The sequence below is a fragment of the Myotis lucifugus genome, unplaced genomic scaffold (assembly GCF_000147115.1).
Source record: "Myotis lucifugus unplaced genomic scaffold, Myoluc2.0 scaffold_39, whole genome shotgun sequence".
Classification (NCBI taxonomy): Eukaryota; Metazoa; Chordata; class Mammalia; order Chiroptera; family Vespertilionidae; genus Myotis; species Myotis lucifugus.
The window spans coordinates 5,220,859-5,245,097 of NW_005871087.1; the positions used below are offsets into that span (position 1 = coordinate 5,220,859).

Sequence of the window (24,239 nt, forward strand, 5' to 3'; positions counted from 1 at the left end):
GACAGCGCAGACTGGGGACAGACCTTTACCCACGTCATATGGACAGCGCAGACTGGGGACATACCTTTACCCACGTCATATGGACAGCGCAGACTGGGGACATACCTTTAGCGCTGATGCTGCGGAGATCTGTGATTTTCATTAAGATCTTTGGGAACATGTGAGGCTTGTTGGGTCGTCTCTTTCTTATATAAATTTTTAGGGCTTCCAGCAATGGTTCTTGTAGCTTATCTACTTTTGTTGGTTCCTCAAGGTCCTGGCGGTCTAGATACCGGAAATAAAATATTACACAATTAGTAGCAGGACAGAAAGTTTCACACTTTCCAGGCTAGAGGGTCATTCCTTGTTCCGACTACATTATGACTTTATTAATTTGATGGTTCAATCACATGTGCAACTTTGAAGATATATGCAACTGCTCTGGGCTGTGATACTTGAAAATGACTGTCCCCCTTGGAGGAAGGCACATTTTGAGGGCTGGGCTGCTTGCTTTTATCCCGGGAGAGAATTACTTCTCATGACCAGGAGGTGTCACTCCTGAACTGAATTAAAGCAAACCTTGAGCAGGATGGTTATGAAGGCAAGGTAAGTCGTCCCCTAATTAAAGCCATTACTTTTTAGCCACTATGATTCGGCCTCCTGCAAGCTGATAGGGGTCACTACAAAGAAGAAAGCCTTATTTTATCTCAGTCCTCTAAGGGCTGGTAGGGGGCCAATCCAATGACTTGTATTCCAGGCCACTAAATTAGCAAACAGCACATGCAAGTCCCTGGGAACATCATCAAAATGTCCCCAGGCAGTTCATTTTATAGTGTGATGCTACCTTTAAAAAAATACCTGTGGCAATTGTAGAAATAGCATTTTGATATTTCAGAGCAGAAGAATCCCAAACTTAATTTATAACAATATGGAAAAATGCAATAAACCCCAAGCATGCATGCCTGGCTTTATTCACATGCCTTCTTCTAAGTAAAATATCTCCAAAATGGAGATGAAGTTTCCCCCATAAATTACAAGTGCAAGTTGTTCCTGGAATCCCCTGAGGGTTTGCTAGGTAGTCGGTACCTCCACAGATTAAGCAGATGGCACTGAGAAGGCCTGTTTCTGTGTCATCCATTTCCAAAGGCAGGAGCTGGTTGGCAAAGGTGAACACAAGGTCAGTCAGAGGACCAAATCCAGCATTGTGCATCTGAGTTCGATTTAGGGTAAGGCCATCGGAAAAAGTCATGGTGTCTTGTTCTGGGGTATACCTGGTGCAAATTCTAAGAATCTGGAAGAAAAAACAACAACCCAGATTGGATGGATCATCAACGCCAGCCTGTCCTCACAGCATCAGTCAGCTCTAGGCGGGAGGTAGCATGAGGGTTTCTAAGGCGCTCCCACATCCCAGGAGGCGCTCGGCCCCCTTTCTGTTGTTGAGTGTCTCCTCAAGCTCTTTCATTAAAAGAGTATAGAAGTCACAACACGGGCTAAAGTCATTTTAGAGAATAACAACTAGGACACAAGAAATCTCCGTCTAAAAGTCATCTATTTGAGTCAAATAAACATTTACCAAGGACCTACTTATGTCCCAGGCACTATGCCAGGTGCTAGGGATAAAAAAAATGAATGAGATTCTTTTTTTTTTTTAAATGAGCTTACAGCCTACCAAAAAGAAAAAAGGGGGGGGGCAATATCTACCATGTATTAAATGCCTAGTGTATATCAAGTGTTACACATGCCCTACATTAAATCTTGCAAACGCCCCGGTGAAGTGAATATTATTTACATATTGCAGATGAGGGGCTGAAGCTCAGAAGTGTAAGCCATGTGCCCAGGGTCACACAGTTGACATGTGGCTGAATCGGATTCAAGCCCAGGTTAGGCTCCCTCTTGCACTGCCTCCGACACCGCGTTCCACAGACAACTATGACTCAGGAGCAGGAGCGGACCAGCAGGGAGCTGGGAGCTCGGAAGAAGGGGAGCTCGGACGCAGCCAGGACGAACTCAGAGCACTTACGGAGAAGAGGCAGCGTTTCAAAAAAGCCAGGATGTAGGGGTGGAATGTCTATAGGCAGGAAGCCTGGCTCACCCTGCCACGGTCTCCCAATCCTGCCTGATAAACGGCCCTGCTGGTCCCCCTAGGGCAGTGGTTGGCAAACTGCGGCTCGCGAGCCACATGCGGCTCTTTGGCCCCTTGAGTGTGGCTCTTCCACAAAAATACCGACTTCTGCGCATGGGCCACGAAGTTTCAATCGCTGCTGGCAAAGCCAGGATGCTTCAGTATGTATGGGCTCAAAACCGCAGACACCGGTCCGGTTTGGACCGAATGGAACTAAGTAAGTCTTTGCACTTCAGCACGCTGCCAAGATGTGACTGCGTGAGCGCTGTCCCTGCAAGAATGAAAGGAACCGGGGCTGTCGGAAAGGAACCGGGAGGCCAGGATTGAGACATCTGCAAGCTGTCAGTGGCTCCTCAGGCAGCCAAGTCCGAACTGCAGGGCAGAAACACCTCCGTACTGTCCTCCTTGGGAGGGTTTTCCTCCTGAGAAGCTGAAAGGTATTTGGATTCCGATGAAGCATTTAAACTATGCCCAGTTGCTTCTCTCCCTAGAAAGTCCAAACCAAAGCCAAGTACAAATGGGCCATCCAGAGCGGAAGGAGCGCGGCCTGAGATGGAAGAATGTCAACATCTTTACCAGGGGCCTCCGCCCCAGCCCTGCCCCCCGCTGGGCCCCTGGGCAGCACAGCACCCCCTCCCGGTGCTGGCCAGGCTGCCCCTGGAGGGAAACCGGGGAGCTTCATTTTGTCACAGTGGCAAAGACCAGTGCGACCCCAGGATCCCAACACCCTTTGTTGAAAGGAGGGTCTCTCCTCTGGGAAGAGGAGCGCACAAGCCCCACGCGATGGTGGAAAATAGCCCAGGGGAGGCTGGCCAAGCTGCGGCTGCTGGGCAGAGCTGGTCCTCCTCAGGGCAAGAGGGCCCTCACTTCCTGCCTTTGGCAAAGAGGACCGAGTCTTTTCCCATGGCTCTGGGTGTTCCCTGTGAGCACACTGCTGGGCTGCCTCTCTGGGAGGATGGCTCTGAGCATCTGACATCCCAGAGGCAGAGCCGGGCACTCATCCACCTCTCTCCTGCTCCCTGTGGCCATCGAATCCAAGCCACCACTGCTCCTGCGGCCACAGCACGCTGTTCACAATGTTCATCAGAGGAGACTTCGCCTTCCCTGCGAAAGTCCCTCCGATGGCGGGTCTTACACCCCTAAGATCCAACCTTCTTCTGTGGCCCCCACGGCCTCTGTGTCCCCCGCCCACTAATGTCTGGTCACAGTGGTCCCCTTTCTGAGTCTCCAAACACTCGTTGCCGCTGCAAAGCACTTGCGCTTGCTGCTCGCTCTGCCTTTGATGCTTTTCTCCTGATCTTCACGTGGCTGACTCCTCCTACTCAGAGCACAGCAAACACCGCTTCCTAAAGGCCACGACCTCCTATCATAAAATATGCCCACAAACCCATTGCTATGAGTCTTTTTAAAGAGTGCAGCTTCACCCTGACCGGTTTGGCTCAGTGGATAGAGCGTTGGCCTGCGGACTCAAGGGTCCCAGGTTCGATTCCAGTCAAGGGCATGTACCTTGGTTGCGGGCACATCCCCAGTAGGGAGTGTGCAGGAGGCGGCTGATCGATGTTTCTCTCTCATCGACGTTTCTAACTCTCTAACCCTCTCCCTTCCTCTCTGTAAAAAATCAATAAAATATATATATTTTTAAAAAAGAGTGCAGCTTCATTCCCCTCCCCTTGTGTGTGGGCTGGACCCAGTGCCTTGATTCTACTGAAGGAATACGGGTCAGTGATGGGTGTGACTTTGGAGACAAAGTCATAAAAGTCATCCTGGCTTCCTTCTTGTTCCCTCTCTTCCCTCTCCAGTTTCAGGGGAAGCTGGCTGACCTGTCATGAGGACACTCAAGCCGCCCCATGGAGAGAGCCTTACGTTGCTAACCAGCACTAACTCGCTGGGCGAACATAATGAGCTACTTTGGAAGCAGGCCCGCCAGCCCATCAAGCCTGCGGCCGATGCAGCCCCAGCCCATGTCATCTGCAACCTCATGAGAGGCCCTGAGCCAGAGCCTCCCAGCTAGGCCAGGTCCTCACCCACAGGGACGGTGTGTGCTGATGACAATTCATGTTTCAAGCGGCTAAGTTTTGTGGCAACTAGTTATGCAGCAAGAGATAACGACGACAGCATCCTTGCCTTGAGCTGCACACACATCTCACGTGTAGCTGAATGCATCTTCCCAAAGTACACGCCTGTGTAACCACCACCCAGATCAAAATACGAATGGTTCCAGCACCTATAGGCTCCCTCCTGATCAAGCGTCCTTCCCCAAAGTAACCATCACTTTGACGTCTCTCCCTGTAGATTACATTGGCCTGTTCTTGAACTTTAGACAAACAGAATCACACAGTATAGTGGTATAGTGTCTCCTCTTCCCTTCCCTTCCCTTCCCTTCCCTTCCCTTCCCTTCCCTTCCCTCTCTCTCTCTCTCTCATCTGGCTATTACTCCATATTGCATCTGTGAGATCCCCCAGGTTAGTGCCTGTAGTGGTGGTTCTTTTTCTCTGCTGTGTAGTATTCCACAGCATGAACCATCACCCAGCACTTTCCCTCTCTGAGCTTCCTGAGAAGATGAGCTCTTAGAAAAAGACTGCTCTGCCGCCTCGCTCCCTGCTATTTCTTTGGCAAATAGGGCAGTGCCGTCCACACAGCAGGTGGCCAATGAACACTTGTTAAATAAAGGAACTCATCAGAATCTCTCCCACTCAGCCCTAACCGGTTTGGCTCAGTGGATAGAGCGTCGGCCTGCGGACTGAAGGGTCCCAGGTTTGATTCCAGTCAAGGGCATGTACCTTGGTTGCGGGCACATCCCCAGTAGGAGGTGTGCAGGAGGCAGCTGATCGATGATTCTCTCTCATCAATGTTTCTAACTCTCTATCCCTCTCTCTTCCTCTCTGTAGAAAAATCAATAAAATATATTAAAAAAAAAGGAATCTCTCCCACCTTGTAACACCGGAGGGGGGCATCCAGGGATGTCTAAGTTTTTCGGGGCAGAACACTCAGATTGCTCCCCCAGTTCAGTCTCTGCACTAATTGTGTTTGGCAACTAGTGGGCAGACCGGGATCTGATTTGAGTGTTTATCCTCCAGTGCTTGTGGGAATGTCGAAATTGTGATAATAATAACAATAAGCCCGAGCTGTGCGCGGCCGTCTCCCCTGGCAGCACACAGTACCTATTGTGTGAGCTCATGGGAATGACATTTTTTCCCCATGGGACCTGCCACCAGCCCGCCAGTCCCGGGAAGGACGTGGGCAGGCGCAGGATCTCGGCCCACGGTTCCTGCTTCCAGACCAGCGCTCCAGGAGCCGTTCTTTGAAAATGTGAAGAGGATTATGTGGGAATAAGTGGAATAGTATATTTTATTTAACTGACTTAGATCCAAAGTATTTTGGTTTCCACGTATAATGAATATAAAAACCATTAAAGAGATACTGTACAGTGTAAATAAGAAGTCTTTGAAATCAAGCGTGTATTTTTACCATTACAGCACTTCCGATGCTCAGCAGCCACAGGTGGCTCGTGGCTCCCATCTCGATGAGGAGCACACAGGTCGTGTGTTGTGTGTGTGTGTGTGTGTGGCAGCTCAGTACAGCTCACGAGGACAATCTGGGCTAACCCAATATTGATACAGCAGTTAATTTTAAGGAGTAGTTTGCCTGTGCCAGGTACTGAATGCTTCACAAGCATTAACCCAACCAACTGTCCCACAGCCTTATTAAGGAGGAGTTACTATTATACCCATTTCACTGAAGACAGAATTGAGGCTTAGAGTAGTCACACCACTTCCTGAAATTCACAGCTCCCAGTGGCAGAGCTGGGACTGGAGCCCCGGGAGTCTGGCGCCAGGCCCACCCTCTCAGCCACTGCACTGACTGCCTCACAGTGACTTCTGAGACTCAGACACAGAACCTCCTCACAATGGCCCAGCGCCAGAGGCGATGCTGAGGCCTGAACACAGGCTGTGGGGCTCTAGTCCAGAGCTCGCTCCTCGCCAGGCGGGGGTGGGGGCCTGTCTCTGCTGAGTCCCGGGAAGGCAGGAGGGTCAGGGCCCTGGGAACGGCCCTGGGTGGCAGCACAGTCACAGGTCCCCGGGACCCCAGGACCACAAATCACGGATCGATGGCAGGCAGGGCAGTCACTTTTGCGTCACCGGAAGCAAGGTGCGGCTGTGACTGGCGTGGGAATGTTTTCCTTGCGGGAGTGAGGGCAGCGGGTGGCAGGTCCCAGGGAAGCCCCGTGTCCCACAGGGAAAGACCCCACACTGGAGGCTTCCACAGACGCCATCCTCGGACGGCAGCCCGTATCCTGAAATTCCAGTTTTGCTCTTCAATTCATTTGCCCACGCACCCATCCATCCCTTCACAAATATCCAGCCAATGCCTCGTGTGTGCCTGGGATTCTGCCAGGTGACCAACACCATGTGGCCCTGCCCTCACTGAGCCGACAGCCCAGTGTAGACATCACCAGGAAACACATTTCTAGCTACAGTGCAATAGATCGTAAGTGCAACGGAGAGCGCGTTCCCAGCACAGCACCAGCCCGCAGGCAGGCGACCATCAGGACAAACCACACACAGGGCAACGCACTGGTGGCTGAGAAGGGGTGGCACTAGGTCCCGGCTAGTGGTACCACCTCAACTTTCCCTTCGGGGGCTGAGAATCACCTCAGCCCCTGCCTGTCTGTCCTTCTGGTCTGCCTCACTCTATCCATACATCAATGGCGTGGATGAGAAGATGCTTCTAAACAGCTCAGCCAGTTGACATTCTCATCCAATGGAAGCTGTTTGAAGCTGTGCATTCTCAGGATCTCGGGATTAACTGCCTTTGCCACAAATTCTTGGAAATGAGCTCTTGTCTGAGGCCAAAAGAGCATTTCTTCTGCCTTGTGTCGTATGACTGGGGGGTCTCTGCCCTTCCCTGGGCTTATGCCAGTTTTGTCCCTGCTTTCCGAATCGCTGCCTGGGGACCTGCTGCATGTCCCATTATATCCATGACCGGATTTAAGCACATTGAAGGAATTACCTTAGTTAACGCCCAATTGATTTGTATTTCTATTTTATATGTAGGTAAACTGAGGCTTGGAGGGGTTAAATAACTTTACAAAGATCATAGTATTAGTTCCCATTCTCCCTGTCTCCACCGTGGGGCTAAGGGCTAAATCTTGGATCAATGAGCAATCCTGGGGAGGACATGTGGGACGTGGGCAGACAGCTGCTGGAAGTTGGATGGGATTTTAAGAAGGCATCTAAGCACCCTGATCATGAAGCAGGTGGCGTGGTGGAAGGACCTCAAAGCATCCTTCCCAAAGGGTTGGAATCGAGGGACTCTCAAGACTGTCACCACCTGGCAGCTAGACAAGCAGAGAACTAAGAAATGAGCAGCGAGAGGGCCAAAGTCAGCCTGAGCATCAGGAAGGCTCTGGGCCGGCTGGGTGGCCACATGATGCAGGGGCCTCAGAATCCCACAGCCTTCCCTGGCGCAGACCCTGACTGGCTGTGTGTCACCTCACCCATCACTCAGCCATTCCAGGCCTCTGGGCACCTCTCTCTATTCGTGTGGCAATCACCCAGTCTCCACTAATATATTGGGGGTGTTCTGAGGCTTAGGGGAAATTCTACTGAGTGCTACATTTGAAGCACTTGAGAGCCAAGCATTAATAAGGTAATTATTCTACTAGATCATTATTAACATCATTACTGATTTGCCCAAGTTGCCTCTTGTAATCTCTGGTGGTCTAGCTAGTTCTCTCCACATGGCCCACGCCTCCCACACCACGTCCTGCTTATGCATCTGATCTTCTCATGTCTGTACTTTTCAGGGCTTTGGAGTCCAAAGATTTGAGGCTTGAGTTTGGGCTCCAGCACTCACCGGAGTTGGGTGACTCACCTAGCCTCCAGCTCCTTATCTGTAAAATGGGCTGAATCTCTGTTCCCAGGCTGAGTTGTGTGAGGTGCAAATGAGCTGAGGTTTGCAAACTCTACAGGGTGTGGGTATGTGACAGATCAATGTTGCTCAGATGTTTCATGTTTTTGTTTGTTTGTTTTTAATGTTCTTAGGTTCATCCCAAACCCTCTGATTTTATGAGAATAGAAAAATGCCACATATACTCTCAGGATTCCTGGAGCCTGTAGGCTACTGAGTAATCATTACCGCCCCCCCAGATCCAACTTGCAAACAGAAAGACACATAAACATTCAAGCTTCCTACAAGACTGCCCTTCCAGGATCCTCTCTCCTTCTGAGCAAGACTGTGTGCGTGTTTACTTACAGTGAGTAACTGTTTGCTTTGCAGAACTTGTTTATACCCAAAGCTATGAAAGATGTAATAAAAAGAAAAATCTACGCTTTTAAATACCTCAAATGCTGATTGTCCCTTCCCTATTTTCTGATGCCTCCCCGGGGCCAGCCTCCCATCCATGTCCCCGGAGGCCTGTCAGCATACAGTCTCCCAGGCAGGACACGCCCCTGCCACTGCTAATGGGAGCTGCTTCTCCGCCCAAGAAAACCGCCTTAGACAGAACCGATCGCCCGCCCCTGGAGCCCCCACCAGGGAGAGAGTGGGCATCCAGCCAGCGGAGACCTGCAGAGGACAAGGTGTGACAGTGCCCTCACCCATCTAGGGCCCTAGGAGTCACAGTGTGAGAACAGCAGGAAGTGGAGGGGCATCAGGGATCCCCTGTGCACAGTTGGGGAAACTGAGGTCCATGGAATAAAAAGATTTTCCAAGGCCACCAATGGCGATGGTGTGAGATCAGGGGACGGGACAAGGCTGCTATGAGCCACCTCCAGTGGTTTAGCCTTTCAAAGACCTACAGCACTGTCCCATGGGAGGGGCCGAGGGGGAACAAGCTGTCGCTGGAGGTCTGTGACCAAGTCTGGCTGGACCTGTTCCCAAGGTCATGTGGAGGGGGTTCCCACACCATGTAGAGAGGGTTGGAAGGTTCTTTCCAACTCCAGGGGCTCTCTGAGCCCTTGGCAGCTGAACGGAGGTGCAGGCTGGGAGGATGGGACTGGGTGCCAAGGAGGTGGCAGGAAGAGAGGTCGGGGAACCGGAGCCTCTGGAGGTTTTCACAGCATCTCAGTCCCCGATTCTGCCAGCCCCAAACCCTTTACTACCAGGTCAGAAGGGCACCTACCAGGATGTCCAGGCAGGCGGCCTTCAGCAGGGTGATCTGGTCTGCGATGGTCAAGCTGGTGAAGCCTGGCAGGCGTTTAGCAAACTCCACGATCTTGATAATGCACTTGGTGGCCAGTTCGCTGAATTTGTCCCAGAGGCCTAGGTCCAGCCGGACTCGATGGTCAGCACTGGAATTCTAAGAGGGAGAGAAGACACCACAGTTGCTGGGGAGCCCTGTGGAAGGCAGGAAACTCAGCACATTTCCTGATAATGCGCCTGCACGTCAATGTTGGCCAGGGAGCGTCCTGGTGGTTTGGCTGAGTTTTCAGTTTAGATTTACCTTTTAAAAATGCTCAAAATCTTATTCCTTACCACTGGATCACCAAATGATAGGTGAGGTGGATTTCTCTTTGTGCAACTATCCTATATAATAAAAGCCTAATATGCTAAGTGTCTGGTTGTCTGGTCGGCTGTTCAACCAATTAAAGCGTAATATGCTAATGATATGCTAAGGCCACTCAACCATTCGCTATGACGTGCACTGACCACCAGGGGGAAGAGAGTCGACCAGTCGCTATGATGGGCACTGATCACCAGGGGGCAGATGCTCTGACTGGTAGGTTAGCTTGTTGCTGGGGTCCGGCCAATTGGGATTGAGCAAGACATGCCCTAGAGCCCTCCTGCAGTTCCTCCCTGGCTGGCCAACCTCCCGCATCCCTCCCCAGCCCCAATTGTGCACTGGTGGTGATCCCTTGGCCTGGCCTGCGCCCTCTCGCAATCCAGGACCCCTCAGGGGATGTCTGAGAGTGGGTTTCGGCCCAATCCTGCAGGCCCGACCGAGGGATCCCACTGGTGCACAAATTTGTGCACCAGGCCTCTAGATCCAGTAATAAATGACAGAATAATGGAATAAGGAGTCACCATGTTAGAACTCTGATGAATGACTGGCTCTAGGCACTGACCATCAGTGGTTGCTATTATCTTAAAAAGAGGCAGCCTGCCATTTGGGTGCCCTGATGGAAACATGTACCACCGCCTATGAAATGTCAACCCAGAATCACATGTCTAGCTCTAACTACAGGAAAGCCAGGAGACAGAGGAGCATGCTGAACTACACCACGCAGGATGCGACTGTCAACACCCAAGAGGCAGAGACCTCATAAACCCAAAGGATTGCTTTCTTCAACAGGTACATTGCAAGGGGAATAAAGAAATGGAAAGGGAAACCTATAGGTTAACAGCAGCTCCACCCAGATGCTCATTAACTGATGAATGGATAAGCTGTGACACACCAGGCGGCAGAGGGCTCGTCAGCAATGACGACAAAGGAAGCATATGTCTGACTGCATACGTTTGCCAAACTCATAAGACTATACCTTTAAAAAAATAAAACCTGCATTGTTCATTTGAATTGACTTTGAGGTTGACATTTTATCAATTATAACCTGATAGATTATAAAGAAAAAAGGGAATGAGCGTCTCTTAGTATTATATTGGTAAGCTGGACCTCTGAAAAATTTCTTTCTACACATGCAAAATTATTTATACCATTTTGCAGAAGAAGAAAAACTTCCTACATCCTTAATTGTATTGTAAGTAGCCTATGCTCTTGGGGTTTTCAATATATGCTGCTCTGCTCGCATGTATATATATATATATATATCCCACGTTCAAAGGCTGTTAAATCGCGTTGTTTACCCATATCTTCAGAAAAAAATCACTTCTACTGTCGTGGTAAACAACCTGCTTTCCTATTTATAATGGTCTGGGCCTCTAGCAACTTCAGTGTGAAATTATAGCTAATTTGCCTACAAACGTCAGGTGGTCATAATAATCTGGCCACTCAGTGTATTTCCGTAACGGTATATAATAATTTCTACTCGTCCATAGATACTGGTATTTCCTGTACTGAATATAATGAGGAAAATAAAACATTTCAAGAATTGGAAAAAGTAAAACATTGCTGGTAAAGAATTAAATATGTAATTAAACAGATTTTATTTTCAGCCCCCCATGGCCCCAAACAGAAAAGCCAGGACTCTCCACCCCTGCACTGAAGATGACTGTCCCCTCTACCATCCCCCCGTCCTGCTGGATGTTTATAGCACTGATCTCCTAACGCACCCTGCCAGGCACTCATTATACAGGGCTTCCTGTCTCATTTTTTAAATATATATTTTTATTGATTTCAGAGAGAAAGGGAAAGAGAGAAGGAGAGGGAGAGGGAGAAACATCAATGAGAGAGAATCATTGATCAGCTGCCTCCTGCACGCCCCCTCCTGGGGATCCAGTCTGTAACCCAGGCATGTGCCATGACCGGAATTGAATCGTGACCTCCTGGTTCATAAGTTGACGCCCAACCACTGAGCCACACCTGCCAGGCTTGTCTCATTTTTCATTGCTGTATGGTGCCTACAACAGTGCCTGACACATGGCACTTAAAAAAATATGTGCAATGAGTGAAGTTCCATAATCCTGTGCTTATTTAAAATGGCTCAAGACAGCTAAGGTTTTGCAGCTGAGGCTGTCTAGGCTGGGGCCTGGGCCCCCTCCCAAGGCCTCCATTGCCTCTGACGGTGGATCTGAGCCATCCAAGGAAAGGCAAGGCTCCCAGGCCTGGTTGGGGCCTGACAGGTATCAGTTAGGGGTACCATGTACCCCCACCCATGTCCTTCGTTCCTCCCTCAGTGGAAATCAGCTAAAGGAGCCAGTAAACTAGCTCCTATCTTGAATGCTGGTGAGCAAAGCCAGAAAGAAACGTTGGCAGCAGGGATGCCATCCATGCCCTGGGAAGCTGGTGGCCAGCGTCGCCGTCTGCACTGTTCTTTGCGGAAAGTAGGCCCGCGCCCTCCAGATTTATTGTCCTCCCTCCTCGAGGACCTTGGCGGAATACAGTGCACTCGGGGGAACATCAGATCAAGATGTGCGCCATTCGGGCTGTAATTAAATTTAATAGGCAGTTTATCCGGTTCGGGGGAAGACGCGACGGAGAGGGGCGGAGAGGCGCGCCTACTGCGGGGAATCATTTCACAATGGAGTATCCATCTGGAAAAAAAAGACATCGCCCCGGCCCAGCGAGTGTGAACGAAATCTTCATCAGCATCGGATGAGGTCACTTCATCACGCCCGGGCCTGAGAGGGAGCAGCCTGTGGCACCTTCCATTAAAAAGAATGCACAGCCGTCTCCGCGGCATGTAAATCTCACTCACGATTATGCAAACTGAAGGGAAGAGGCAGTTAATAAAACACAAAATAACCTGGTGTTTTATTAGACGGCGCGCTGGATTCATGGGCACGAGGTGGAAAATGGCTTATATATTATCTCCCAGCCACAGCGAATGGACAGCGCGGCCTGGGGCGGCTGGGGATGGAGGCGGTTTTGGGGGGTGCGGAGGACGTGTGGGTTTTCTGCAGCTTTTCTGAAACCCGGCTGGGGGTGGGCACGTGGCTCTGAAAGAGGACAAGGTGTTCACAGCAGGATCACGCGGAGGAGCCCTGCTCATTTGGCACATTTCTGTGCCAGAAACTATACAAAGCATCCTGACACCTCTTTCTCATTCAACTGTCCCAGGAACCCCAGGAGGTAGGTACTATTTCAACCCCATTATATAGATAAGGAAGCTGAGGCTCCATGACGCTCCACGGTCATGAACCTCCTAAGTAGCACAGGCAAGGTTTGAACTTGGGTCTAAGAGGCCCCAAAGCCTAAATGACCTAGTGGCTGGGGTTTGTCCTGAGGAGGCAGAGTTACCTATCCCCAGAGCCGGAGGTGTCCTCTGGTTCACACCCTCCTTCCATTTTGGAGAGCTCAATACAATAGCCACACCCCACTCCCCACCTTTCTACATGGAATCCCCTCCGCCCCTTGTGTTTGGAGGGGCCACTGGTTAGAAATCTTCCCATGGAGACTAGCTCTGAAGCGCCCTCTGCTGGGCCTGGGCCCAGAAGGTGGTGGACATATGTTTCTGCCTCCCCTACCCATTCCTGCTGCCTCCGTGGTCGCAAACCTACCCAAATGAGGGAAGAAAAAGGAAGTACTCTCTCCAAGACCTGTAGGTGGGCGGCTAGCTGCCTTTTCAGTTCCTCTCTGCCTACTTATTCCCAAGGCATCCCACAGAGATGCCAGGCTGGTGAAGGTGGCAGGGAGTTTCCTGGCAGTGGGAGCCACCGCCCATATAAAAAAAGCTCTCGCTAAAAAAAAAAAATGCGCTCGAAACTTGCAGAGAATGTGTTATGGCTGCTGCTATTTATTTATACCCCCAGCTACTTCCAGAAAGGATTTGAAGTGGCTTCCGATAAAAACAGAGCTAGGTCTGTGTGCAGAGAGGAGGACTCCTGAGACATCCGGAGGAGGGGCAGTATCAGGGCAGCCTCGCTCCTGCAAACGTGCCACAGGCACCTGGAGGGAGGTTGGCTACCCTGTGCTGGGGGCTCAGCCTCTAAAGATGAAACAAGAGGTGCAGGAAGTCCCTGCGAAGTCCTTAGAACAATGGGCACCAGCAGGGGACTGACGGTGTCTTGTCCCCCAAGTAGGGTGAATGGGAAGGGGCGCTGGATGCCCTCAGGGAAGCCACCTGCCTCAGGCAGAAGCAGACCCCGAGACTGGGATTTGAATGCAAACAGCTTCTTTGGGAAGAGATCCCAGGAAGCCTGGAGGAGGAGTGGGAGGGGGCAGGGAAGGGCAGGCAGCCTGTGAAGATCATCCCTGAGGGCACCGGGGCGCCACCTTGCTGGGGAACTGGAGAGAGGGTTTAGACCAGTGGTTCTCAACCTTCCTAATGCCGCGACCCTTTAATACAGTTCCTCATGTTGTGGTGACCCCCAATTTCATTGTTACAAATTGAACATAATTAAAGCATAGTGATTAATCACAAAACAATATGTAATTATATATGTGTTTTCCGATGGTCTTAGGTGACCCCTGTGAAAGGGTCGTTCGACCCCCAAAGGGTCGTGACCCACAGGTTGAGAACCACTGGTTTAAAGGATATGCAGGAGGGGTCCTGCTCCAGGGGCAAGGAGGCTGGGCTGTTCCCCACCAGTTTCCTTTGGTCATTGGGTGGGCCTCTCCCAGGAGTATTGGTGCTGCACACGTGAGCCAAGCAGCTCTGGCAGCCAGAGGCGGCCTGGGGGCGGGGGCACTGAGCGATGGGACCCACGTCGGGCCCTGACAGCATCTGCTGCATCCTCCCAGGAGGCAGGGCAGGCAGCCTCGCTGGCCTGGAAGCAGGTGGAGGCGGACCCAGGGCATAATGAGAATCCACAGGCGAGGCTACTGATTTCAGAGGGAGGCCTGGGGCAGGGAAGGTGGCAGAGGCCCCCCGTGAGGCTTTGGGGTGGGGAGGAGCTGTGCTCATAGAGAGAGGACTGTCCTGAAGGAGCACGATAGACCCAGGTCCTGGGGGAAGCCAGGCCACACAGGACATGTGTTCCAGGAGGGTCGAATGCTGTGCTTTGTGTTTGCCCTGCCCTCCTCCAGACCACAGTGGGCGCATGGCACCTGGTTCCCAGGTGAGTCAGGGCCTGGGGGGCTGAGGAAGAAACCTCCATCTGAGGACCCTGACACAGCAGCACATGATCCCAGGGACTGTCCTATCTTGTCTTTCTCCTTGTGACCTGCCTCAAAAGTTTCCACCTCCAGGAAGCCCTCCTTACTCCGACTGTTCTCTTTTGCTCCATCTTTTTTGGAGCTAAATGTTGGATTTATTCCCAGATAACTGCCACCTCCTCCCAACCAGATGCCCAGTGGCTCCTGCTGCCCTCCTGATGTCTTCTGTCAATGGTGTAGCTGTTAAAAGGGCTGTCTTTGCATTCAGTCTGTTCATGTTCAAGCCCCACGTGTTGGCTAGGAGACATGGGGGAAAGTTACGTAGCCCTTCTACACCTGTTTACTCATCTGCCATAAGGGGGCAACAGTACCCACCTCATAAGAGTCCCGTAAAGAGTAAGGGAATTCATATTTTTAGATTCCTTAGCATGGTCCCTGGCACATAGTAAGTGCTCAATAAATATTAGCTGTAATAATAATGATGGTGATGATAATAAAGATTCCTGATCACAAGCTGTCCATTTCTCTCCATTATTTACAGACTAAAATATGAATTCCTCAGTAGGCATTCCAGGCCCTGCAAGGTTTTTTTCTTCTCACTTCCCACTTACTCTCAACACCACACCACCATTCCAGAGCACCTGTTCTCGCTCACCATCTCCTTCTGGCCTCTCCCGTGGCCCATCCTCAGTCAGTTTCCCTAGTTCTTAGGTCAAGACGCACTCACCTTGATGCTCAGCCCAGTACAGTGCCTGGAACATAGTTGGCAATCAATCGCTACTTCTAAAAGGAATAAATGGTAAGCTCCATGGCCCTGGCTATTACGTATTTTACTCCTCTGCAGGGCCAACATGCACCTGGCATGAGACCAGGTCCCCGAAGGGTCAGTTCATACCCAGGAAGTGGATATGTGGTCGCATCCCTGCTGTGTAGATATTTCCAGATCCCATCATAGAAGCTTTGCATGAAATGTTTCTTTTCCTCTTCCTAACCCTTTTCTATCATCCCCATTTTACAGATGGGAAAAGCGAGGCAGAGGGAAGGTAAGTAGCTTGGGCACAGTCACATGGCTGATGGGTGGCTGAGCAGGGTTTAAACCGCATCCATCTGGTTCCAGCACCCTTGCTCTTGATACATGGCATTACCCTCCATCGCCTCTCGGTTGACGGGCCTGCTTCGTCTCCTGACTTAAAAGGAAAGCTCCCATATGGTATCCAGCCAAGTCCTACTCTGGGTCTGCTTTGGGCTAGGACAGTGCTCCTCAAGCTCAGTGAGGGCTTACCCACTGAGTCCAGCACCTCCCCTGGCCTGGCAGGTAGGTCAGTGCCTTCTCAGATTAAAGAGTAGAGCACCCCAGAGTCTCCTCCCTGACACCACAGGTCTGGGTGGGCCACAGAAGGTCATCTGGGTCTTGCTACTCAAAGTAGGTTCATGGCCGTGGCTTTGCAGAGTGTGGTCTGTACAGTAGCAGCACCAGCACCACCTGGGAGCTTGTTAGTTATGTCCCACCCCAGACCTGCCTATCAGGACCTGCATCTTAATGAGCATGCCAGGTGCTTCCTAAGCACGCTGAGATTAGGTTCTTCCTCCGCTTCCTGAGCCAGTCTTGGGTTTGGCGAGGGGACCTGTTTAGTCGAATGCCAGCCCTCCAGCAGCTGGTGCCACCCAACCGCACAGCCTCATGCTCACCCGAGAAGCTGCCCTGGCATGTTCTAGCAACAATTTCCACAGCAAACCTTCTGGGCCTGCTCCTGGCCCCCATTCCTGTTTTATAGGTGAAACTGTGGCGCCCACATCCAAATGCATGGCTGCGTGCACCCCAAGAATCGCTTCGCAACCCCTGCACTCACTGTTCCTTTCTCTACCTGGCAACGCCATTTCATCTTATGTCGTGGCCTTTCATACCGTTCTTTTCCTAGCACACCAGTCACCAAACCAGCACATGCTAACATGGCTGCATTTTAAAATATATATATTTTTATTGATTTCAGAGAGTAAGGGAGAGGGAGAGAAAGATAGAAACATTTATGATGAGAGAGAATCATCGATTGGCTGCCTCCTGCACATGCCCTACTGGGGATGGAGCCTGCAAGGGCATGTGCCCTTGACCGGAAACAAACCTGGGACCCTTCAGTCCACAGGCTGATGCTCTATCCACTGAGCCAAACCGGCTAGATTTATACTTGCATTTTTAAAAATTATGTTTACTAGCATCTAGGCAAACAACACAAGCCACTTAAAGAAGCCAGAACAACATTCTAGATATATTTAGCCATTCATTCACTGGACAAATATTCATTGAGTGCCACACACTAGGAATATACATCAAGGAACATAATATGTACGAAATACACTTTAAAAAATTAAAGTACCTCATGACGTCTCTACCAGCTCATCCCAGACCAGGAAACATACGCCTCCTACCTTTGCTCCCATTCCTCTCCCTCCCTCTTCTCTTTATTTCTAACCTCAGTGAAAGCCATTCCAGCAGAACACTGGGAACAAAGGGGGACCACCCACCCACCTCCCTACCTGGGGAAGGGCCACACCTATTTTGTGCTTTTCCAGGCCTTGGTTTACGGGTTATACACCAGCCAGATCCTAGCCCAGGGGAGGCCCCCAATAATCTTGGGGGATCTTACACGTGGATCGGTGTTTTTAAAAGATTGCTCCCTTACCCGCCTCTGGGTCCCCACTGGGCTCTGCACAGGTGTCCGTCATGACCCGAGGAACATCTACCTCACTGGGGTCCTTCACCAGACCCCGAGTCCCTGCCAGCAGCAAGCTCACCTTCCCCGCTCACGTCCCAGTGCCTCCCGTAGGGCCTGGCGTAGAGCAAGTGCTCAATTCGCGTTTCTCGGGTGGATGCATGCACGTGTGACTGACTGATCGGAGGGAACACCGGCCTCATAGAGAGCACCCAAGGCCAACTCCAGGAAGGAGGAAGGTGGCCCTGCACAGCCCCAGGGCTGACAGGCACATCCTGGGCCGAGTTTGGGCGGAGGTCCCCTCCAGGCCCAGGGCAGGGCCTATGCATGTGTGTGTGTGTGTGTGTGTGTGTGTGTGTGTGTGTGTGTGCCCACATGTGCCCAGGGGCCTGTGCCCATCCTCCCAGCAGCCCGGGGCGGGAAGCGTCTCTCACCGTGGTGTACTTGCCCAGCTGGCAGAGCGAGGGGAAGGTTTCCTGGTGCGCTTTCCGGATCTTCTCGGTGAGATCGTCCAGCTCTGCTGTCATTTCATAGCTCTCCGTGCATTCCTGCTTCGTCGGCTCCTTCTTTTTCTTGTTCCTGTCATTCCTGACAGCTGGATAAATGAGAGACAAGGCACATCAGGGGTCACTAGCGGCTGGGCCCGCACTGCCTGAGCTGGGAGGGTCCGTCTCCCCACGCCTTGGATTCCTTGGACACCCAGAACAGAAACAGTGGGAAAACGTGCTGGGAACACATCTCCCAAGGAAAGAGGCTCGGGGCTGGGAGGCTGGCAGAGCGCGGGGCTTGTCTTTCTGAGCGTGCACATGCGGTGCTGAAGGAGAGCGTGGCTCGCCCAGAGGCCGAGAGTCCACTGGTGTGGAGAGAACTGGCTACGTGGACTGGGCCTCACAGAGAGCACGCTCCCAAGCACGTTCCCCAAGTCCAGGGTGAGGGCCCAGAGGCATCGCAAAGGAACCTGCCTGGGAGACTTGTCCCCAAACAACACGGGGGGTGGGGGTGGGGTGGGGGCATCAGACGCGGTGATTCCAAACTAAGCTTTTTGGTTTGACACCGCTTTTCAGTTTTCTGAGTTCACTGACTGGCACTTGTGGAGAATTCCTCTTACAGGTCATGGGATTATGGTTTTTGTCCCTTCATGCTTTTCTGCTTCCTAAATTTTCTGTGTCAACCGTATGTCTCATTATTTATAAAGTTATTTAAACAACAATAATCTATGCATTTTTAACTCTCAGCCTGGAAAACCATTCATTCATTCATTCTTTCACTCACTCATTCACTTATTCACCCACAGCCGCTGTACACCTTGCCTGGCCCCTCAGCAGGTGTGTCTTGGGCCCCGCAGGCCCCACTGAGCTCAGCACCGGGCAGAGCCGGCACCCAGGACCCCGGGGCAGTGGAAGCCGGGGCCTCCTCTCCTAGCACAGGCCTCTCAAATGACTTCAAATCCGAGTGTAACTCAAAGCTCTGGCCTCTGGCCTGGATCTCCAGGGGAAGGAAACTGAAACCCAGGGAGACCAACAGGTAAAACTAGCCCATGTGCCCCCTCTGGGAGTCCGCATTCCCTGGGGACCCAGGGTAGCCAGGCTGGACACCGCCTGGCTGTGTGTGCCACCACCATGACCTGGGAATCTGTGCTGCAGACCGACCCAGGGCACAGGCGATCGCCTACGAGGATTTGCCCTGCGCTGCCTCCTGGGAGCAGTTCCCTGGGTCTACACCAGGAGGATCCCAGGCCCTGCTTGGAGATGGAGCTGAAGGCAGCATAAAGGAAGGCATAGGAGAGGAGAAAGGGGAAAGGGAAGAGATGGGAATGGGGAGGGAGGGAGGGAGGAGGGGAGGGAGGGAGGGATGGAAGGAGGGAGAGAGGGAGGAAAAAAGGGGAGGATAAAAAGGGACTGAAAAATACCAGTGTGTGTATAAGCCGCTCACACCTGACCAGAAGGCAGGGGGGCTGGGGAAAAAACCCACATTTCTTGACTATCTTGAACATAACAACTGTCTGCAGCAGTGGTTCTCAACCTTCTGGCCCTTTAAATACAGTTCCTCATGTTGTGACCCAACCATAAAATTATTTTCGTTGCTATTTCATAACTGTAATGTTGCTACTGTTATGAATCGTAATGTAAATATCTGATATGCAGGATGGTCTTAGGCGACCCCTGTGAAAGGGTTGTTTTTGTGTGTGCGTGTGTGTGTGTGTGTGTGTGTACACACGTGTGCACAGGGGCCTGTGCCCATCCTCCCAGCAGCCTGGGAGCGGGAAAGGAAAGAGGCTCGGGGCTGGGAGGCCGGCAGAGCACGGGGCTTGTCTTTCTGAGCGTGCACATGCAGTCCTGAAGGAGAGTGTGGCTCGCCCAGAAGGCCGAGAGTCCATTGGTGTGGAGGGTCGCGACTGCCAAAGGGGTCGCGATCCTCAGGTTGAGAACCGCTGGTCTATAATATCTCACTTAACCCCCTTATCAGGTAGGTGACTTCAAACCCATTTTACAGAGAAAGAGACTGAGCCTCAGAGAGGATAATATGCCCAAATTGATGCAGCTGATCAGTTCTTTCTTCACGTGGACACTTATTCCTAAAGGAGTGGATGCCTGAGAAGAAAAAGCCTCCCAAGATGCCTGTCTTCCCCTGGGACTCTGAGAGGACACTGCTCTTTGGCTCAGAACATTTCTGGTCTAGAAAGTGGCGAAAGGCAGTGTGAGGCACCCAGTCTCGGGTGCAGTCTTTTCCATGTGCCCGGACTGTTCCCAGCAGGTTGGGAACACAGGCTGAGGGTAGCGTGGTTGACAGCAGGGAGAATACAAAGAACACACACAGTTAGCAAAAGGGAGACAGCGAGGAGGAAGGGGGAGGCGTGTGGCAGCGGTGATGCCCCTGTGTCTCTCTACAGGGATGGAGTCTGGGTTGGTGAGCGGGGGCCTGAAGGCTTGTGTGTGAGCACAGGGCTGTGGGTGCAGGTTATCGGACCCTCTCCCTTCCCAGGTCCTGCCAATGACCCTTTTTCTTTAGCTGACACCAGAGTCACATCAGAACAGCTGTGAGGAAGAGTTTAGAAGCACCTCAAAAAGTGAAGCCTGGAGTTACCATGTGACCTAGCAACTCCACGTTTACATACATACCCAAGAAAACAGAAAATATATGTCCGTGCAAAACTTGTACACAAACGTTCATGGCAGCATTACTCATAACAGCCCACAGGTCCTTCGGCTGATGAATGGATAAAAAGAAAGTGGTATATTCACACAATGGAATATTATTCAGCCATAAACAGGAATGAAATACTGACACATGCTACAACACGGAGGAACCTTGAAAACATGCTCAATGAAGGAAGCCAGGCACAAAGGCCACACGCTGGTTGATTCTATTGATATAAGATGCTCAGAATAAGCAGCTTCACAGACAGAAAGCAGACCGGATCGCCCAAGGCTGGGGTGGAGGGTGGATGGGGAGTGACTGCTAAAGGGATGGGATTTCTTTTTGGGGAGATGAAATGTTCTAGAGTTGGAGAGTCCTAACAGTTGTACAACCTTGTGGATATAACTACAGTTCATGGAATGCATATTACACTATGTGAATTATACCTTCAAACAAGAACAACCCAGAGCCCTGAGGGAGGTCCCAAGTCACTGGACACCAAGAACTCTCTGAATCAGAAGCCAAGATGGCCCTCATTACCATCTAAGACAGCAGTCACAGTCATGCCCCTTACTGACTACTTAGCAAGGCCGGCCATTGCCTTAAGCCATGAAGAATTCCAGCTCACTGAATTCCACCGTGAGCCAGGTGAGGAGCACACTGCAGTCCCATTTCTACACTCTAGGAATCGGAGGCCCAAGCTCATCCTGTTTGCAAGTAATCACGTCAGGATTTCAGTGGAATGTACAGAAAAGCAGAGAGAGAGGAACCACACACCCCAAATTACCCATCACCCAACCCCCAGGCAGGACTGGGGCCTGAGTCTGCATTCCTAAGCATTCTGTTTCCCACGGCCCTCTGGACAACTCAGATAAGCAAACCCAGCTCTGGGGGGGTGGGGGGGTTTATCTGGGAGGGATGGTGACACTCTGAGTGGCCACCACTGAGCTTCTACACCAAGCCAGAAGGTGAGGGTGAGGCCAGGGGGAAGGGGACCTCAGTGAGGTCGCCCAGTGGGGCCACTGGGTTGGGCTGTGCAGTAACAATGCCCACCATTTGCAAAATAACAGCTGCAAAGCCAAAGCTCCCACTTCTGTGATTTGGGGCCCAAATGTGGAGAACTCTTAGCCGCTGACCAGTGGCCAGGGGACCCGTGTGTAGCAGCCCCCTGCTCCCTTCCGGACTGCGCCTGCTCTCCCGAAGCAAAATGCCCTGCCACGTCCCCCCTGTCCCCGTGGCTAAAGGACTCCCAGACTCTTGGAAACTGCCCCGCAACTGCAAAATGCAGTGACACCTCTGGTGATTACTCCCCCATTATGCAAAGGTTCCTAAGTTAATGGACAAATGTTCTGGGCACGTGGCCTCAGCAGCTGCTTTGCTCAATGGCTTCAGACGGCTGTGGAATGCAGGCTGGTATCTGGGCCAGGCGTGGGGACGGCTGCCAAGAACCGCGGAATCCGGGCGATGGTGCACTGCCTGGAACACCACGCGGGATGCGGGCCTGAGCACGGTACTCTGTCCAGCTTCTGGGGACTCCTGGTCAGCAGGTGCTGGGACGAGGCAGGAGCTCACCTCCTGTGTAGGGCACCAATGCAAGGCAGGGGTGACAAAGGTGATGTGGGGGGCAGGGGTCTGGTACACGCACCAGCTCCACTGCTTTCCATCACAGAGGAGTCCAAGCCTCTCTCCTTGGACGGCAGCACCCTCCCAGACACCTACGCGGTGGGAAAGAGTGAGGCTACTGTAAAGGCGAGTGGAGGCCAGTCATATAGGAAGAGGGAGGTGAGGCCCTTCCACGTGGACATGGGTGGAGCCGAACACAGAGGACTTGTGGACATTATTGTGGGGTCAGTGCTGTGCGTGGTATGATGCTTTTGAAGAAGCCATCTGATAACACCAAATGAGCGGGAGGACTCATTCTTTTCTTCACTGTTTTGTCCATCCATCCATTCATTCATTCATTCAACAAATATGTTTTGAGCCTCTCCTGGTGCCACCTGCTGTGGGGATAAAATGGTGAGCCACACAGATGGTTGCTCCTGCCATGGAGCTCACTTATGGTGGGAGACAGACATTAATCATATAGTAATAATGATGGTAATAATACTGAGCATAATATTGGCATCACTATTGTTATATGGACTGTGACTCATACTGGAGTATTATTATAATACTGAAAATGTTCACTACAACTGTCATAGCAGCTATGGTGCACTTGTTGAACCCTCTGTTCATATTAGGTTATTTAATCCTCACAAACCTGACAGGGAAGTATCATTATTACACCCATTTAGCAGATGAGAAAACTGAGGCACAGAAGGGTAAGTACCCTGCCCAAGGCCATGCATCCTGTAAGTGATAGAGCCGGGATTTGAACTTAGAAAACCTGGCTCCATGGCCTTCACTCTTAACCACTGTGCTCTGCCTGGTCTGTCACACACATACATGATTCCACAGCATGGCAAGCGCTATGATGGATGCTGCAGGAGCTCTGCGTGTGTATTACAGGTATGTGTACTAGTGTGTGTGTGTGTGTAGGGGGCGGAGAGATGGTCCGGGTTCAGGGAGCTGATGCTGGGCCAAGGGGAGGGTGAATTGACAGGAAGGATGGAATGGTGGGTGATGGGGGCTGTGCTGTGAAGCTGATGCTCACCCCAAGGCCGCCTGTGATGTTGGATGACTGCTCTTCTCTCAGTCCGATTGCACCTGGCTGGCATGGGCATCAATATCCCTGTGACAAACCTGAGAGTTTGACAAACAGCTTTCAGGTGCAGTGTGTGCCAGGGAGGGCTTGGGAGGCAGAGGAGGGGCACACACTGTCACCATCATAATGTGGGCGGGGCTATTACTGGTCCACACTCCTCATCTGTGGGCACCTGGAAGGCCAGGGCTGTGTTTTACTAGCGTCTGTGTCCCCAGGGTTTAAAATAGCGTCAGACCCACAATGGGGCTCAAAATGAGTTTTGTGCAGGACAAGATGAGCAGGTGACTAATGTGGGATTCTGTCAGCCGTCGGGGCCTCTGAGGGGCCACACAGAGCTCCCCCCCCCCCCGGGCCTCTTCCTCTCAGACAGGTGAGGTCTTGTCATCCCCTCTGGACCTGCAGGGGACTCACTGCCCGCTCTCCACCCTGCAGCAGGAGCCGGGAGGCTGATAAAGCAGGCGGGGCATCCAAAGGGTCTCCTCTGTGATTTACACACTTGGAAGAAGCCGGCCGATGTCGGCAAAGCGCTTCTTGGACGAAAGGTGCTCCATAAAATATCAAGTATTCTCCTCGTGAGGGCTAAGAGCTACAAATCAGACTCAGTGGCATAAAAGGAACGTATTTATGATCCACTATCATATTGCAAATGAAATGAACGTAATAAAAGTGTCACTTATACAAATACCTCTGATGTACAGATCTCGACCTAGGAACATGAAAACAGACACCCCAGCACTTTTGCTTCAATGTCTCATCATGGAAATAAATGAAGTCATGGTCATTTTAATGTACGCACTTGTGCGTGTACCTGGAATATGGATTTCTGTGTACACACTAAAAACGCAAGGCAGGAAACAGGCAAAAGATGTGGATTTCACTTGGATTCAGGAAGAGATAAAAAAACAAACAAAGACGCTTTACTAAAATTTCTGCGGC

The 24,239-nt window shown here is 51.5% G+C and overlaps 1 protein-coding gene across 2 annotated transcripts in view; it reads right to left on the reverse strand.

Annotated features, from left to right (window-relative positions):
- The window catches only part of RARB (retinoic acid receptor beta), a 153,573-nt gene that overhangs the window by 3,377 nt on the left and 125,957 nt on the right, over window positions 1-24,239 (reverse strand). For both annotated transcript variants that reach the window (XM_006087607.3, XM_006087608.3), the window contains exons 4-7: window positions 17,896-18,056; window positions 9,225-9,401; window positions 1,066-1,270; window positions 106-264 (exon numbers count right to left, since the gene is read on the reverse strand). In XM_006087607.3, coding sequence (XP_006087669.1) covers window positions 106-264; window positions 1,066-1,270; window positions 9,225-9,401; window positions 17,896-18,056 — 702 coding nt within the window. The remainder of the gene's footprint in view (window positions 1-105; window positions 265-1,065; window positions 1,271-9,224; window positions 9,402-17,895; window positions 18,057-24,239) is intronic.